This window comes from Pogonomyrmex barbatus, unplaced genomic scaffold, assembly GCF_055798465.1.
Source record: "Pogonomyrmex barbatus isolate J1 unplaced genomic scaffold, ASM5579846v1 scaffold4, whole genome shotgun sequence".
Lineage (NCBI taxonomy): Eukaryota > Metazoa > Arthropoda > Insecta > Hymenoptera > Formicidae > Pogonomyrmex > Pogonomyrmex barbatus.
The window spans coordinates 1,723,157-1,739,534 of record NW_028297138.1 but is presented as its reverse complement, the minus strand read 5'-3'; the positions used below and the strand labels follow the sequence as shown (position 1 = coordinate 1,739,534).

The window sequence follows — 16,378 nt, the reverse complement described above, 5'->3', positions numbered from 1 at the left end:
ACGCACGCACGCACACACACACACACAGTGTCCCAAAACTTCCGCATTTAGAGTACATTACGTGATTTTTTATGCTAAAAAAAACAGCTTTTTTCTTTAGCAAAATTGCGTGCGACGAGTAGTTTTTATAGTGGATCAGATTAAAAGTGACGAATGAGCGCGCGTATGTGCGTAGTGGTCAGGGCTGGCGCACATTCCTCAGGCCGGCGCAGCCTACTTAATCTTTGATGACTTCACATACTATATTGTTTAAAATATGATAAAAGTTAACAAAATAAATATTGTTTTTATTCTTTATTAATTTAATAAAAAAAATTGTCTGATTTCGTAGCATTATCTCAAAATAAAAATAAATATAAATAATATGGTATATGAGCATTCTGTTATTTTAATTACTGCATAATTGCATATAACAATAAAAAATATATATTGAATTTAACGAATTATTTAGATACTATTATAAAAAAATCAATTTTTTGACTTTTCGTGATTACATACTCACGTAATTAATAAATATTCGTTAAATTCAATATTTTTTTTATTGTCATATGCAATTGCGCATACGACAATAAAAAAAAATTAAAATAATAGAATGCTCAGTTCATACACCATATAATTTACATTTATTTTTATTTTCAGATAATGATACGAAATCAGACAATTTTTTTTATTGAATCGTTACGTAAAGGATAAATACAAATACTTATTTTGTTAATTATTATTATATATATATATATATATATATATATATAATATAATACAAGTTAACAAAATAAATATTTGTATATATATATATATATATATATATATATATATATACATATATATTTCATATTTTTTATGCTTTTAGGAGGAGATACTACCTCTAATAGTGTATTGAACAATATGAAGCATATTCACCAAAATGGTCATATTGATCATAAGGATCATCAAAATGGCTTCACAAATGGAACAACATATATGCAAAATGATATAGCGCACCTATCTAATGGCATTGTATCCGGCAACAGTAAAATCATAGCAACGATGCACAACTATTTGCCAAAAGATCCCATCAGGAAAATGTACAATGAAGTCGAAGGTTATCAACAAAATCTTCATATGTAAACATAAGATTCGCTGCCGGCATGTTTTTTAATAATTACTAATGAATATTTTTTTAATTGTTAATGTTACGTGATAGGCTCCGGATTATGTAATGAAATTTTTAATTGTATTGACAATTTTAGTAATATAGAATAGAGTGATATTCTTCGATATATTCTTAAAATAAATACAACTTTAACATTAATCCATATAAGAGTGTTCCATTTTATACACAACCAAATATTTCTACATTAAATTCTATAGATAAAAATGTAGATGAAAGTTAAATAATTTGAAAGAGTACAAGTCATAGTAAAATACATAGTATATAGTAAAATTATAGTAAAGTTATAATGAAATCACAGTAAAATATTCTAAAAGAGTTAACTTTTCTATTATGTAAAAATTAAATTATATAATAAAAGAATTATATTTTATTTCTTGAATAGAATTTACTGATTCTTTTGCTTAATATAATTTTTCTATGCATAACAGTAGTAAGATATGCATATATAAAGTGATCAATAGGAATATGTTGAAACTAAATGTTTATTATTTCGCAACAGATAGACCGGACGAAATAAATCCAACGCTATTTTATAGAAAAAAACTTGTCAAATTTATTACCATATATATGAAAAAAGATTATAGTTAATAATTGAAACATACATTATAAAAAAACGACAAAAATTCGTTTGCAGATATGAATCAATAGTATATATTTTCGAAGTGTTTCGAAATGTTGTCCTTCAGAATCAGTAGAAAACTGCAATCGTTTTCAAAAACTTTGAATTACATTATCTAACATTATCTGGATGTAGGAATGCTGCGAGTACATTTTTGAATACTCTCTATTAGCTCTGTGCAATACAATTAAATCTCTCGCAATCTTTCAGAGAATTTCTTACTTTAAATCTAAAACCTAAGTAACTTTTCGAATTAAGGTGTTTGAATTTTCGTCAAAATATATTTTAACGTCATCAATTGTTTCTTCCGTTGTAATGACATGACATGGACTGGCTAAACCGTATCGACGATCATTCAAAATGCTGTATATAGTAAAATTATTAATAATCCTGCGGAAAAACATCAAAGAATAAATAAAATCTCATTTAATCAGTATAATAGTGGTTAGGCGCGATTTTACGGAAAGGAAAGATGGGTAAAAAATATCAAAAACATATCTTTTGGATATAGTTTCGCTTGAAACTTTTTTAGATCCAAATTTACTGAAACCACAATACGCTGCTGTAGTTTTTGCTTCTAGTGCAGAAACACTCGATGAGATACACTTTTTCTTCTATGCTTAGCGCGTCCATCTTGCCATTCGCAAATTGTATAACGATCTGTATAACGATCCAAACAAAATTGACAGGTCTCAGGTAGCGAATCCTAATCATCAAAACAGTCGCCGAAACATGGAGATATGGGATAACCATTTACTTTCAACACATTCCCACTGGTATCTTGTATAAAAGAATCAATAATTTACAAGATATTTCAAATTTTAATTTAATATATTTTGACATAAAGTATAAAGCATCTTGTAAATTATTAATTTTTCTATTTTCTTGTTTTATTATAGTTATATGAAGAGTAATTAAAATTTTATATTGTGCAAAGGAAACTATATGGTTCAGTTTAAACAATGATCTTCATATTGTTGCGCTCGCGACGATCTCTCGTGCATAATTCACTCTCGCTCACTTTCGCATCATTCATTTCCGAAATAAATAAGAGTGATTTAAGGAATAAAATAATTATTAAGAGCAATCTGTTGATAAAGATTGATAAAGATTACACAAAATGATTACGGAACTGTTTTGCAGTTCCCTCACTTTCAAAATCTTCAAAACAATAACCGCATTGGTAGAAAACGATCTCCTTTCTGTTAATCAATATTCATAGAAGAGGGGAGGGAGCGACGAACGGATCATCGCTCGATTGTAACTCTGTTCTCATCTTTTTTGAAATTGTCGTTCTGACAATTCCAAGGAACTTCGCAAAAAAGATCTCACTCCTGTTCCCCGACGAAGACTTCAAGGCACTCGATGGCTTCCTGCTCTATCTCGAGCTGCTATAGGTTACCAGCATCTTAATCTTGCCGTCCTGAAAGTTGCAGCTGCAGAAATCTGTTCTCCTTTCTTTTTTTCGTTCTACGTTTTATGTCTTGCGTGCTTCTATCTTGAATCGGACAAAGGGGAGAGGGAGGAATTATTTTTGTGGATCCAACAAGTATCTCGATACTTTTTTAGTCCGTGTCACAGTATTCGCCTCATGCCAAACAGGAAAACTACAGTCAAAACCCGCAAGCAAAGTAATCTTTTAAGCAAATTTAATCTTTTTTAGAATGATGTTTGGGCTTCAAAGGAAGAAGATCTTTCTCCTTTAAGTCTTCACAGTAAACTTCAAAAAAAAACAAAAATCATACTAATAATTATTTAAAAGAATAAAGAAAATCTTTTTTTAACTTATCGATTTCTGAAAATGAATAACACATCGTATCTAAATGAACCTTATTTTTGTATTTACTCGATTTTCGTATATAATAGACTACATCACTCAATTTTCTGATCACTTTATAAGATCTCTCTCAATTATTTTGTAACTTAAATGTCCTATCTTGTATCCTTTGAGAATTATAAAACAAAAGTTTTTGTTCTGATTCAAAACATAACTGCCTATCTTTCCGATCAAAACTTAATTTTGATCTCTAGACTATAAATCCATATGTCGACTTACAACGTTATAGATATGATTCAATCTCTCCTTTAATGTAAATAAAAATCCTCTTTCCTGGAGAACATTTTTAGCTTGGAGGAGCCTTGAAAAATAGCTAAAGAAAACCTTAATTTTTTATCAAAACAACTTCGAAAGAATAAAACCAGTTATCTCGTGTTCAGAAGATCTATACGCCAACAATCCTAAAGAAACGGAATCCTCCAAAATTCTTTCTGATTTTCCGAAATCAATTTTGCTATATAATTTAACAATATCTGATGTTGAGCTCCACTTAACTGTTGAATCAAAGTAAAGATTAAAGTAAGGTAATTCGAGTTTCCTTTATCTCTCAAAAATCGAGCTAATTCTTGGAAAAATCTCAATAATTTCTGATTCGTATGCAATTCCTACTACAAGAAGATATTGACAATGGACCTAAACATCCATCTGTATTCTCTCAAAAGGAGTAGCAATTATAAATCTGAAGAGTAGACTTTCATTTTCCTGAAGGATCTTTCTTAGCGATATAAACTTATGATCCTTACCCAATGCTTCACGTGCTGCTTACAGGTTGCTCAGGAGAAACGCTTCAATTCTTTTCGAAAATTTTATTTACACTATAGTGTCCACCTGAAAGAAAATCATGAGTTTTCTTTACCTGTTTTACCATTTTTAGAGGGACTATTGACTTGAATAACAACTATTTTTAAATCCAGAGATTTGTATTTTCTACAAAGAAATTGTATTTTCTACAAAGAAAACTCCATTCCTTATAATGAAAAAATCACACCGTGACCAATAAATTTTTGAAGAAACGTTTCTTGATGCAATCTTTTGTCAAAGAGGACATCTATTTAATTTTTTTCTTTGAATAATGTCCATAATTGAAGGATCTTCTAATTGTGCTATTTTCTAATTCTATAAGAAGTCATTCTGATCTAAAAATCAAATTTTTTTATTACATTTTCTGAAAATACGCTATCGCAAAAAAACGCAGTTCAATTTTCATGAAAAAATTCCAAATATTTTGAATTTTACAGCTATTTTTACAAAGAAGTGCACAAATTGATTTTTGTGAAAAACAGCAATTGGATTCATCCTTACTTATTGTATTTATAATAAAAAGCTTTTATAAGCTTTTAAAGAGGTCGAAGGTATCCTGTATAGAGCTGAAATTGCTGATTAAGAAACAAATAAATATAAACGAATACTGTATGAAAAATATTTATCGAAACTTTAAATGCTTTTTACTCAAAATAATGTTTTCTGACCTGGGAATAAAAATCTCCGAAACTATATATCTAATTGATTTCAAATTTGAACTGCTTACTTAATATATTTTTGACTATCGTCGGAACTAGAATCGAGTTGATTGATTCATTTTAACCTACTTTTTAGAAAAATTATTTAGAAAATCCTGTCAGAAATTGAGCAAAAACCACTATTTTTCGTTAAAACATCCGCCATTGTTAATTTTGCAGAAAAGTGATTGATTCTAGTTCCGACGGTAGCCATTGACATGCAAATTAAGAATCTATTCAAATTTTTCAAATCCGTTGAATCTACGAAAAGATGCATCCCGCCGCCGAAGCAATTCGCATTTTCGATACACACATGAATTTGGCTAAAAAAAACTGAAATCGCGCACATTTCTATATTATAATAGTAGTTTTTTCTTCTCAAAGATTGAAATAATAAATGCAAATGAGTTTTCAATCATATCTATGTCTATTGTAAGAAAGTTACTAAGAAGTCCCTAGGAAATCCGGTGGATGGCGCCATGAGTGCTGTTCGGTAACCAAAAGAGCGCCTCTCATACGATCACGACCCGAGTGAGTGACACGAAAAAGGGACCAATCAGACAAGGGCTGATGCAATACTTGTTATTTCTGAAATCACCGAACGTGCTCCGATGCGCGGAGCAGCGAGCGACGGGCGATTCTCTCCTCAGTCGGCGAATGGGACGGACGTGCCATTCGCGAGAAATCCAGTCGAATAGTCGAAAAGTAGTTATACTTAACATAGTCGAGATATCGTCTCCAACGATATCTATTAAATCGTAGTACGTGATACTCAGTGAAAATAGATAAATTAGTTAAAGGCAGTGATTGTACGAAATAACATCGAGATATCGTTAAAAGCGATATTCATTAAAACGTGTATTAAATCATAGATAATAAATAAAAGACAGACAGTAAATCCTGACAAAAACGGTTATTTTATTTAAATTTAAAATTAACAAGAACCTTACACTATTTTATTTTTCTATTGATTATTTGAATAACTACAAAATTTTGTAAGCGTAGAAACTAGAATGACTTTTTTTTTCTCAAAACTAATCCTAACAATTTTCTTTAATTTTTTCTTCTTTATTCTGTACCTTCTTGCAATAATTGCAGTCACTCTCTCTACATGAACTCTCTCTAAACAAACCATTCGCGTTTCCATGCAATTTCCCTACACAATGATAAATTTCAAAATTATATTGTTGAAGATGCTCCAGCTCTAGGCCTGACCTTTTAATTCCCTAAAAAACATTAATCAATGTGAAAGAATGTGTGTCAATTCTAATTAAACACTTCTGATATTACAAATAATAATGAAAGCTCTTCAATGAATCCACAATCGTTAACAACTCGCAACAAGTGACACAATGATTCCTCTCCGTTTTACTCAAAATTTTATTATAATACGCAATAACTTTCTCTTTTCCATCTATAACTGACAAGGGGAGGACGCGGACTTGGGAACACCGATTTTAAAAAGACTTATATATGTTAAAGTACTTTACTAGAAGAGTACTTGAGTAAATGGATAGAACGCAATATTCAGTTGTTTTTGAGAAAAACGGTTTAAAGTTTACAGCGTTCCTTATATACTGGCCTCGTTGAGCTCATTGTCGTCGAGATCGGGTAACTCGGGCACCCTGTACTACCAATCTGTCGACCCGGGTTCAATTCCTGCCTATTATATTTCTTTTTTTAATCTAAAAAATATTTATTTATTATATTATTATGTTAAATATGTATTATATTATTATATTATTATATAAAATAAAATTAATTTAATTAATAATTGTTTATACTTAAAATTTTCACTTTTAACTTCAATTAATAATTTAAAATAGTTACTATAGTTATTATTATTTATTAATTATTCTTTATTAATTATTATTTAATACAAGAAATATTTTATTCATTGTAATTTTATTTGGTCCGTAATTTTTTACTCAACATTAAGTTACTCACTGCTCCAACTCTAATATTTGTATATTTGTATACCTGATGTCAGGTAACAGTTTTTGATCTCCCTATCACACTACTTTTCTATCTTAACGTATATGTCTACACAAAGAAATTCAAAATCTCTTCTGATCCTGTTCTTGAACACGGCAGTGAGCGATAACTTCAACGTGAGCTAGCAATATTAGTTGATAGTTGATATTTGAGTTGAGCGAAGATTTCAAAAAATGATTTTTTGAAGTGTATTTGCGAAATTTATTGTGATAAAAAAATGGAAAAAGATGCAAGATCTTCAACTAGTAAAAAACTTTCGACCAGTGAAGAACTTTTAGATATTGAAGAAAGATCATTTTTGAACGAAAATTTCAAAGGAGAGTTTACGAACGCCCTTCTTGTTGCCAAATCTATTTACGAAGAACGAAATTTATTAACAAATAAGCCTCCTGAAAAAATCAGCTCTGTTTCTTCGGCCATGGCAGAAGAAATAAAACAATAAATGTGTTAAATGAGTGCATTGTTATTGCGGACGAAGAATTGCTTTTGTTCGATGAAAGCGTTCGACGAAAGAAATTTTGAGGAGGTATGTATAATTATTTCTTTTATTGCAATAATTTTTATTCAATTTTTTGATAATTGTAAAAAATTTTTAAAATACTTTTTGTACTGATGATCCAAAACTCAATGCTGATTATATTCCAAAAGATTATAAAAAACCTTCTGTTGAATATATTCCATTGGAATATAAAGAAAAAGTTGTTGCTCTTGCCCTTCCTTTAGTTTTTTTGTGTCTACAAGAGCCCACGAATAAATTTAGTCCGACAGTTTTTAAAAAAATCTAAAAATCAACCACAGAATTTAAAAATGTTGTGATCACTTGCTCCAAATCAGAAAAATTAACGAAAGAATTGTATAAACAATTTTTAGAAAATATCCTTATATCATATGTAAAAAAAAATTAATTTATGTTAATTATTGATTCGTGGGAGGGACAAACAGATACAGTTTGCATGATGAAATTTTTGAAAATAATTCTGGGGAAACAACTTGCATTTTGAAAATTATTCCTCCCAAATGTACGCCGCTTTGTCAGTCCTGCGATGTTTACTTTTATCGCCAGGTAAAAATTTTTATTAAAAAATTATAAAATAATTCTACTCTGTTTCAAAATCAACGAGAAATATCATCACGCGAAGATGCTATAAAAATACACTCTTCAATACATAATCAATTAAGCGCTCCCGTATTTATTCCAATGCTTAAATATGCGTAGTTTGCTGCTAAATTAATAGAGGAAAAGCCGATTTTTTTTTAATGTAAATGCTGTTTGTTTTCTTATTAATTTTTTAAAAAAGCATTGTGCGTGTCGAGAAATAACATTCATAAAATGTGCATGGTGTGAAGTAAACCTATGTTTCACTTGTTTTTATGATAAATATCACCAAACAGTTGTAATCAAACTGCAAGTATTAATAGTGATGAAGATGAATAAAAGTTTTGGCACAACATTTTTCAAATTTATTTTTAAATTCCTTATTAAATTAACCATTTGAAAGTTTAATTAAAATATACTATATTTAACTATGTTAAAAGTAGCATTTTATTAATTTTATATCGGACAGAACGTGTAAAATAATAAGATTATTAATTAGGAATAAAAATTAGGTTCAAGTAAATTATTAATTGAAGTTAAAAGTGAAAATTTTAAGTATAAACAATTGTTAATTAAATTAATTTTATTTTATATAATAATATAATACGTATTTAACATAATAATATAAATAAATATTTTCTAGATTAAAAAAAAAGTATAATAGGCAGGAATCGAACCCGGGTCGACAGATTGGTAGTACAGGGCCGAGCGCCCGAGCTACCCAATCTTGGCGACAAAGGGCTCAGCGCGGCTGGTATAAGGAACGTTGTAAACTTTAAACCGGTTTTTCTCAAAAACAACTGAATATTGCGTTCTATCCATTTACTCAAGTACTCTTCTAGTAAAGTACTTTAACATATATAAGTCTTTTTAAAATCGGTATTCCCAAGTCCGCGTCCTTCCCTTGTGAGACAAAACAGCACCAATGTTGTGATTAAATCCATCTAGAATAAATTTTCTTGTTTTAAATGAAAAAGATAAAACAGGAGAAAAGATCAAAAACTATTTCAAATTTTCAAATGACATTGATCACTCCATTTAAATCTGCATTGATTTTCTGTAATTAAAAAAACAAGTGTTTCACAATTTCAGAAAAAAAATTTTAGATAAAAATTTCAAAAATCTTTAATGAATTTTTTGTAATGAGAACAGAAATCTAAAAAGTTACGAACGTGCTTTTTACTCCGAAGAATAAGCTAATCACAGAGGCAACAAAAGCAATCTTTTCAATCCGTGGAAATCCTTTTTCCAAAACTTACGAGAATCATCTGAAAAATTTTGACCCTGAACATGAAGATGATATTACTCATTAAAATTATTCTGGTATTACAATCGTACATACTTTGAAAGATATCTGTGAAAATTGTAGCCATTTGGACACTTAGTTGTTGTTTGACAGTTATTTGTGCCAGTCGATGTCAGTGTTTTCATAAAAATGGAAAAAATCGAATATCATGCTGTGATTAAATTTTTACATTTGAAAGGCAATACGCTTACGCAAATTAAAGCCGCTATTTACGGGGACTCTGCTCCATCATTTGCCACCATGCAAAACTGGGCAGTTGAATTAAAACATCATACCAGTTTGGCTGATGATGAGCGTTCGAAACGGTCAATAACTGCGTTCATTGCTAGTAATATCGAAAAAGTTTACCAAATGATACTGCACAACCGTCGAATCAAAGTTAGAGAGATAGCAGAGGCTGTGGACATGTCGAAAGAACATTACATATCGATTAAAGAATTCAGCATGCGTAAGCTAACCGCGCGTTGGGTGCCGCGCTTGCTCACTGTGGAGCAAAAACGCATTTGAATAAACATTTCCAAGGCCCTGTTGAAGGTTTAAACGAAACAAGTCGGATTTTTTGCGTCGATTAATAGAACAACTGTTGATGAAACTTGGACCACTACTTCACTCCTAAAACGAAGAAACAATCAAAATAGTGGAAGAGTGAAGAGTGAACCTGCTACGAAGAAGGCGAAGACGGTTTCATCGGCCGGGAAGGCGATGGCGACTGTTTTTTGGAATAGTCATGGAATTGTGTTCATGGACTATCTTGAAAAAGATAAAATAATAACGAGGATACACTACGCATCATTAATTGACAAGCTAAAAGCAGAAATTGCGAAAAAACGGCCATATTTGAAGAAGAAGAAGGTGCTGTTCCATCAAGATAACGCACCAGCTCACACTTCGGTCGCCATGGCAAAAATTCACAAACTGCGAATTAATTGACCATCAACCGTATTCATAGATCTGATTCCTAGATTTTTTCCTGTTTTCTAGGCTCAAAGTTTGACTCGGGGGACAGAAATTTTCGTCGAACGAGGTCATCGCATCCGTAAAAGCTTATTTTGCAGAACAAGACGTCAACTATTATTTGAATGGATTAAAGGAGTGGGAGCATCACTGAGAAAAGTGTATTGACTTAAAAGGAGATTATGTTGAAAAATAAAACTGAATTTGATCGAAAAAATACTTGTTTCTATGTTAGATTCAAAACTTTTCAGACTCTCGTAATATCTTAAATACTTTCCTCTAAATAGAGAATATTTCTTCGGATTAATTTTCAAATTTGCTAATCCGAGAAAAAAGATTTCCTGAAGATTAGCCAACATGCTCTCAAAGGTTTTGAAAATAGTAACATTAAAACGATCTCACTTCTCCGCGCGGATAGTCTGTCAGTCGGATAGTCAGATGAGAAAGTGAGAGCGATAGAGATATTTGATTGAGATATTTATTTAACAGAAATATTATTATAAATAATATCCGCAATATTCCTGTATCCTGCGTAATTTTTAACAATATATTTGCCTGATAGATCGCTTATTATTATGTTCGTATTATTCGTTCAGCTGATCGAGGCTTTAAACGCGTGAATTCAGTAGTGCAGGGCGTACAGATCGCGGATTGTTTTCCGCGAAGACACGAAACAGGTATGCGCGCGTGTCGAGAGACACGATCATGGCTCGTTGCCAAGTGTGAGCGCCAACGCTTCCCGTGTCTCTTTACGCCGACGAGTTGCTATCAACATTATTGGATCTTAGTAACGACTGAATCGATCAATTTATGAATAGGCGCAATCGATAGCTTAGGTTCAAATTATATAACAAAAGTGTTTTTCTCTCCGTGTTTTCCTCTCCGTGTCGTATGAACGGAGATATTACGATTCAAAGTCCGATATCTAGAAATTACTTTTAAGAAACGTCGTCATTATTACCATCATCATTATTGTCGTCGCCATTCGTATGACCTGCGGTTGCAATTTTCGTAACTACGAGACGGCGGCGTTAGAGATCAAGCCCTCAGCGAGATATTATACAATTTCATGGTTATTCCGCAGTCTCTTTGCATATTTTCTCTCTTCCCATAACTTCTCCGCATATCTCCGCATCCGTTCCGCATAGCTCAACAATGCAACAATTCCGCAGTTCTTCTGTAACTTTACCGCATATCTTCGCAATTATTCCGCAACTCTCTCACAAACTTTCTGAATATCACCTCAACCATTACGCAACTCTCTCGTAATCTTTCCACATATCACCGCAACTATTCCGCAGTTTCTAAGCAACCATTCAGCAGTTTATCAGCAACTTTTCGGCAATAATTCCACAACTTTTCCACAACCTTTCCGCATACTTTTGCATCTTTTCCATATGTATCTGCAACATTCCACAATCTTTCTGCATATCTCTGCAATCACAGTATTTCAATAACTTCTTCGCAATTCTTTCACAACTTTTCCGCATACTTTCGCAACTATTCCATAACTCTTTCACAATCTTTCCGCATATCATCGCATCTCTTCTGCAACTTTTTTGTAACCATTCCACAGTCATTTCGCAACCATTCCGCAACTTTTCCGTAACTTCTCTGCACATCTCTGTAATCATTTCACAACTCTCCCATAATCTTTCCGTAACTCTTCCGTAACCTTTCCGCATATCTCTGCAATTTTCTCATAATTTCCGCATATCTCCGCAATTTTTCTACATATCTTTGCACCTCTTTTGCAACTCTTCCACAACCTTTCCGCAATTATTCCGCAATCATTCTGCAACTCTTCCACAATCTTTTCGTATATCTTTGCACCTCTTCTGCAACTTTTCCGCAATCTTTCGGCAATCATTTTGCAACCATTTTGCAACTCTTCCATAATATTTCCGCATATCTTTGTACCTGTAGCGGCACGCCTAGTGAACCGCCACAAGCGCAGTATACGAAGCGCGCACCCAGTATAAGCGCCGTAGTGCGGGGCGCCACCGCAGCGAACTTTCTCGTAAGTAAGAATAGGCCACGAGGAATATATAAAGGGCACCGAATCAAGCCCTCAACATGCTTTTCACTTTTCGGACTGCGCTCTCTGGGCCTTCGAAGAAGTAAAAGAGTTCTTGGGCCTTAGAGAAGCCAAACGGCTCTTTTCAGAGCTGTTATAATCTGTTATAATCTGTTATAATCTTTTGAATAATAGAAAGAGAGCTCACCTCGATATCAAACTATAGAGAGAGCTCCCTATCTCTATATAAACGGCTCTTCTCAGAGCCAAGTCGATATAGTCTTCCGTGATAGAGTTTACTCTGCCGCGGAAGCACAGACATCCAAAGTTTCCACTATCGATCGCGACATCACCTCAGCGATCCGAAGAAACTAGCCTTAACAGAGATGTTTCTCTACTCCCATGGAGACTGATACCGATTAAGTTCCCTCACACTATAGAGACGACGACAACGACGGCGACGCAGATAAGCCCGTGGCTGTGCGCAAGTTGCATCCGCATGCCGCTATTGACACGGCTACACAAACTAGCCCACGGCCTCCTTCACCAATCCGGCTTCCGACTCCGTCATGACCTACGACGATATCAAACAAGGATCCGATAATTCCAAAATCCACAGACATCTGATGGAAGAGGCGACGCATGAGCTAAAAGACCAAGGCTCTCATGAAGGAATTATTCGAGAGCGAGTCGTTATTGTGATGCAAGACTCCCCGTGATCGTGTCGTTGGCTCTTCAGAACCAACAACAATAGTACCAAATATAATACCAAAAACTCTGACATTATCACACTTGTATATAGATATTTTAGTCGAAATAAGCCATAAATAGATAAATAGATACTTTAACCGTAGTATATTACGACTTCAATCTGTGGGAACCTTTTACCTTCCTTCCACAGCACCTTTTCCGTAACTCTTCCGCAATCCCCACTATTTCGCAACTCTTTCACAATTTTTTCGCATATCTTTGCACCTCTTCCACAATTCTTCCGCAACATTTCTGCAACCATTCCGCAATTCTTCCACAATATTTCTGCATATTTTCGCACCCTTTTTGCAACTCTTTCGCAATCATTTCGCAACTATTCCGCAATTTTTCTGCAACTTTTTCGCACATCTCCGTAACCATTCTATAACTTTCTTATAATTATCTCATAACTCCTCCGCAATTTTTCATGTATTTCCGCAATTTTCCGCATATCTTCGCAACCATTCCGTAATTCTCTCACAATTCTCCTTCCGCATATCTTCATACCTCTTTTGCAACTCTTCCGCAACCTTTCCGCAACTCTTCTGCAACTTTTCCACATATTTCTGCAACCATTTCGCAGTTTCTTAGTAAGCTCTCCGCAATCTTTCTGCATATCTCTACAATTATTCTGTAAATCTGCTGTAATCTTTTTGCATCTTTACAATCATTCCCATCACTTCATTCCATCACTTTTTTAATAACCTTTTTGCAATTCTCCCGCAACCTTTCCCGCATATCTGCCCAATCAATCCGCACTTTCTCATACAATATACAATATATATATATATATATATATATTAAATTTTAATATTAAAATATATTTTAAATAATAAATCACAATTATCATTTTAATAATAATAATAATTTTTATTACATGTTTCCCTTAGGATTACATAATGTACATATAATATAATGACAAATGAGACATTCTTACACCTATTCTTAATTCTAAACTTAACTTAACTTATAACTATCTTAGCTCAATCGCACACACACATAAGGGACCTCTGCTTTTGTTGCAGTTTTCTTCTTCACGTAAGCAAAAAATTAACGGAAATTATATATACATCCACAATAGAGCTCTACATTCGCGCCTAATACCTCTCTCTCTCTCTCTCTCTCTCTCTCTCTCTCTCTCTCTCTCTCTCTCTTAAAACGGGCATTTGAAACGATAGATAGAAAAAGATTACTAGGAAAATTAGATCAATATGGAATGAGAGGGATGGTATTGGAGTGGTTTAAATCATATCTAAACAATAGAACACAAGTTAGATTTAATAATCAATGGTCAAAGTGTATCAAAACGGAATATGGAGTTCCGCAAAGATTGGTACTAGGGCTTTTGCTGTTTATAATTTATATAAACGATTTAGTAGAATTTTGTCCAGAAGAATGCAATATAAAAATGTTTGCAGATGATACTTTAGTATATGTAAGTGGGGAAAGTAGTGCGGAATTAGAGAAGAAAATGAATATGGTACTTAGCATAGTAGAAGAGTGGATGAGTGTAAATAAGTTGAAAATGAATACAAATAAAACAAAATACATGATAATCAGAAGTGTAAGAAAGGAGCAAAAAGGTAATATTATATTGAGATGCTCGGACGGAATTAAGTTGGAACGCGTCGAAAAAATAAAATATCTTGGCGTAATTATCGATGATAAGCTCCAATTTAAAGATGTGATTACATGCTAAAGAAAATAAGAAAAAAGACTAGTTTTTTAAATAGAATAGGTAACTTCGTGTCAGCATACTAGATCTGTTGTACATAAGTCGATCATAGCACTTTGAGTACTGTGCTACGCTATTAATTGGAATGGGAGAAACGCAATTGAGCAAACTTCAAGTAGCTCAAAACCATGAGAGTTATTTTGCAATGCAATAGACATACCAAAGTTGAGGACATGCTGCAGGCACTGCAGTTTATGTCCGTAAGGCAACGATTATATTAATAGGTGTACAAAAAAGTTCTGAGCTTTTTTTTGTAAAATTCAATCTTTATTCAAAAACAAACAAAAAAATATTAATCAGCGAAATATTCCCCGTTTGCATCAACGATCTTTTGTCATCTTTCGGGTAGCTTGCGAATTCCTTGATGATAGAAGCTCACCGGCTTCGAAGCAATAAAGTCATCAATGCATTTTCGTACCTCTTCAAATCTCACGAAATGTGTATCAGCCAAATGATGCTACAGCGACCGGAATAGGTAGTAATCGCAAGGCGCCATGTCTGGGCTATACACCGCGTGCGGGAGAAGTTCCCAGCTTAATGCAAAGATATGATCCTGAGTCGCTTTCGCAACATGTAGTCGAGCATTGTCATGAAGCAAGATCACTTTACGACGTCCTTGGCCAGTAAATGGCCTCTTTTCTTCTAATGCATCGCTCAAATTGGTCAATTGTGTGTTGGTAACGGTCTGCCGTGATTGTTTCACCCGGTTGTAACAACTCGTAATACAACACACCTTTCCAATCCCACCAGATACAGAGCAAAACCTTCTTGGATATTGGGCTTTGGCGTCGATGTCGAAGGTTGACTAGAGTTAATCCATGATTTTCTACGTTTAGGATTATCAAAGAATTCACTTTTCATCGCCTGTAATGATTTTGTACAGAAAATCTTTTTTCCGGAACTTTGAAAGCAAAGTGAGTGCAGTGTCACGCCGACGATTTTTGTTGTCTTCGGACAATTCATGCGGAACCCATTTGCCTTCCTTCTGAACCTTCCCATCGTATGTAAACGTATGGAAATGGTTTGCTGCATAACGCCAAGGTGTTCTGCAAGCTCCTTTTCAGTTTGCGCAGAATTTATATCCAGCAGTATTTGCAATTCGTCCGTTTCAGTCTTTTGAGGGCGTCCAGCATGCGGTTCATCCTCAAGACTGAAATCTCCTTGGCGAATTTTTGATTCCATCTTTTATATGTAGTATGACTTACAGCGTTCTCTCCATATGCAGCACAAATCATTGCAGTGGCTTCAGCAACATTTTTCTTCAGATGAAACGCGAAGTGGATGGAAAATCGAATATGCTCTTTTGTTATTGCTATTGTGAACACTACTGATTTTTGAGGTTATGTGCATCAAACGCCAAACCGTATGGCATTTTAAAAGGCCAAATGTCAATGCTTTAAAACCGCAAAAGGGCGGG

The 16,378-nt window shown here is 33.4% G+C and overlaps 1 protein-coding gene and 1 pseudogene across 17 annotated transcripts in view; both read left to right on the top strand.

Annotated features, from left to right (window-relative positions):
* LOC105427286 (adenylate kinase isoenzyme 5) overlaps positions 1-6,018 on the top strand; it is a 308,338-nt gene extending 302,320 nt beyond the window's left edge. For all 17 annotated transcript variants that reach the window (XM_089080917.1, XM_089080915.1, XM_089080914.1 and 14 more), the window contains one exon: positions 851-6,018. In XM_089080917.1, the coding sequence (XP_088937043.1) occupies positions 851-1,107 (257 nt within the window). In that variant the 3' untranslated portion in view covers positions 1,108-6,018. The remainder of the gene's footprint in view (positions 1-850) is intronic.
* Positions 6,019-7,705: 1,687 nt separating this feature from the next.
* Positions 7,706-8,874, top strand: LOC148935608 (uncharacterized; annotated as a pseudogene).
* The last annotated feature ends 7,504 nt before the right edge of the window (positions 8,875-16,378 follow it).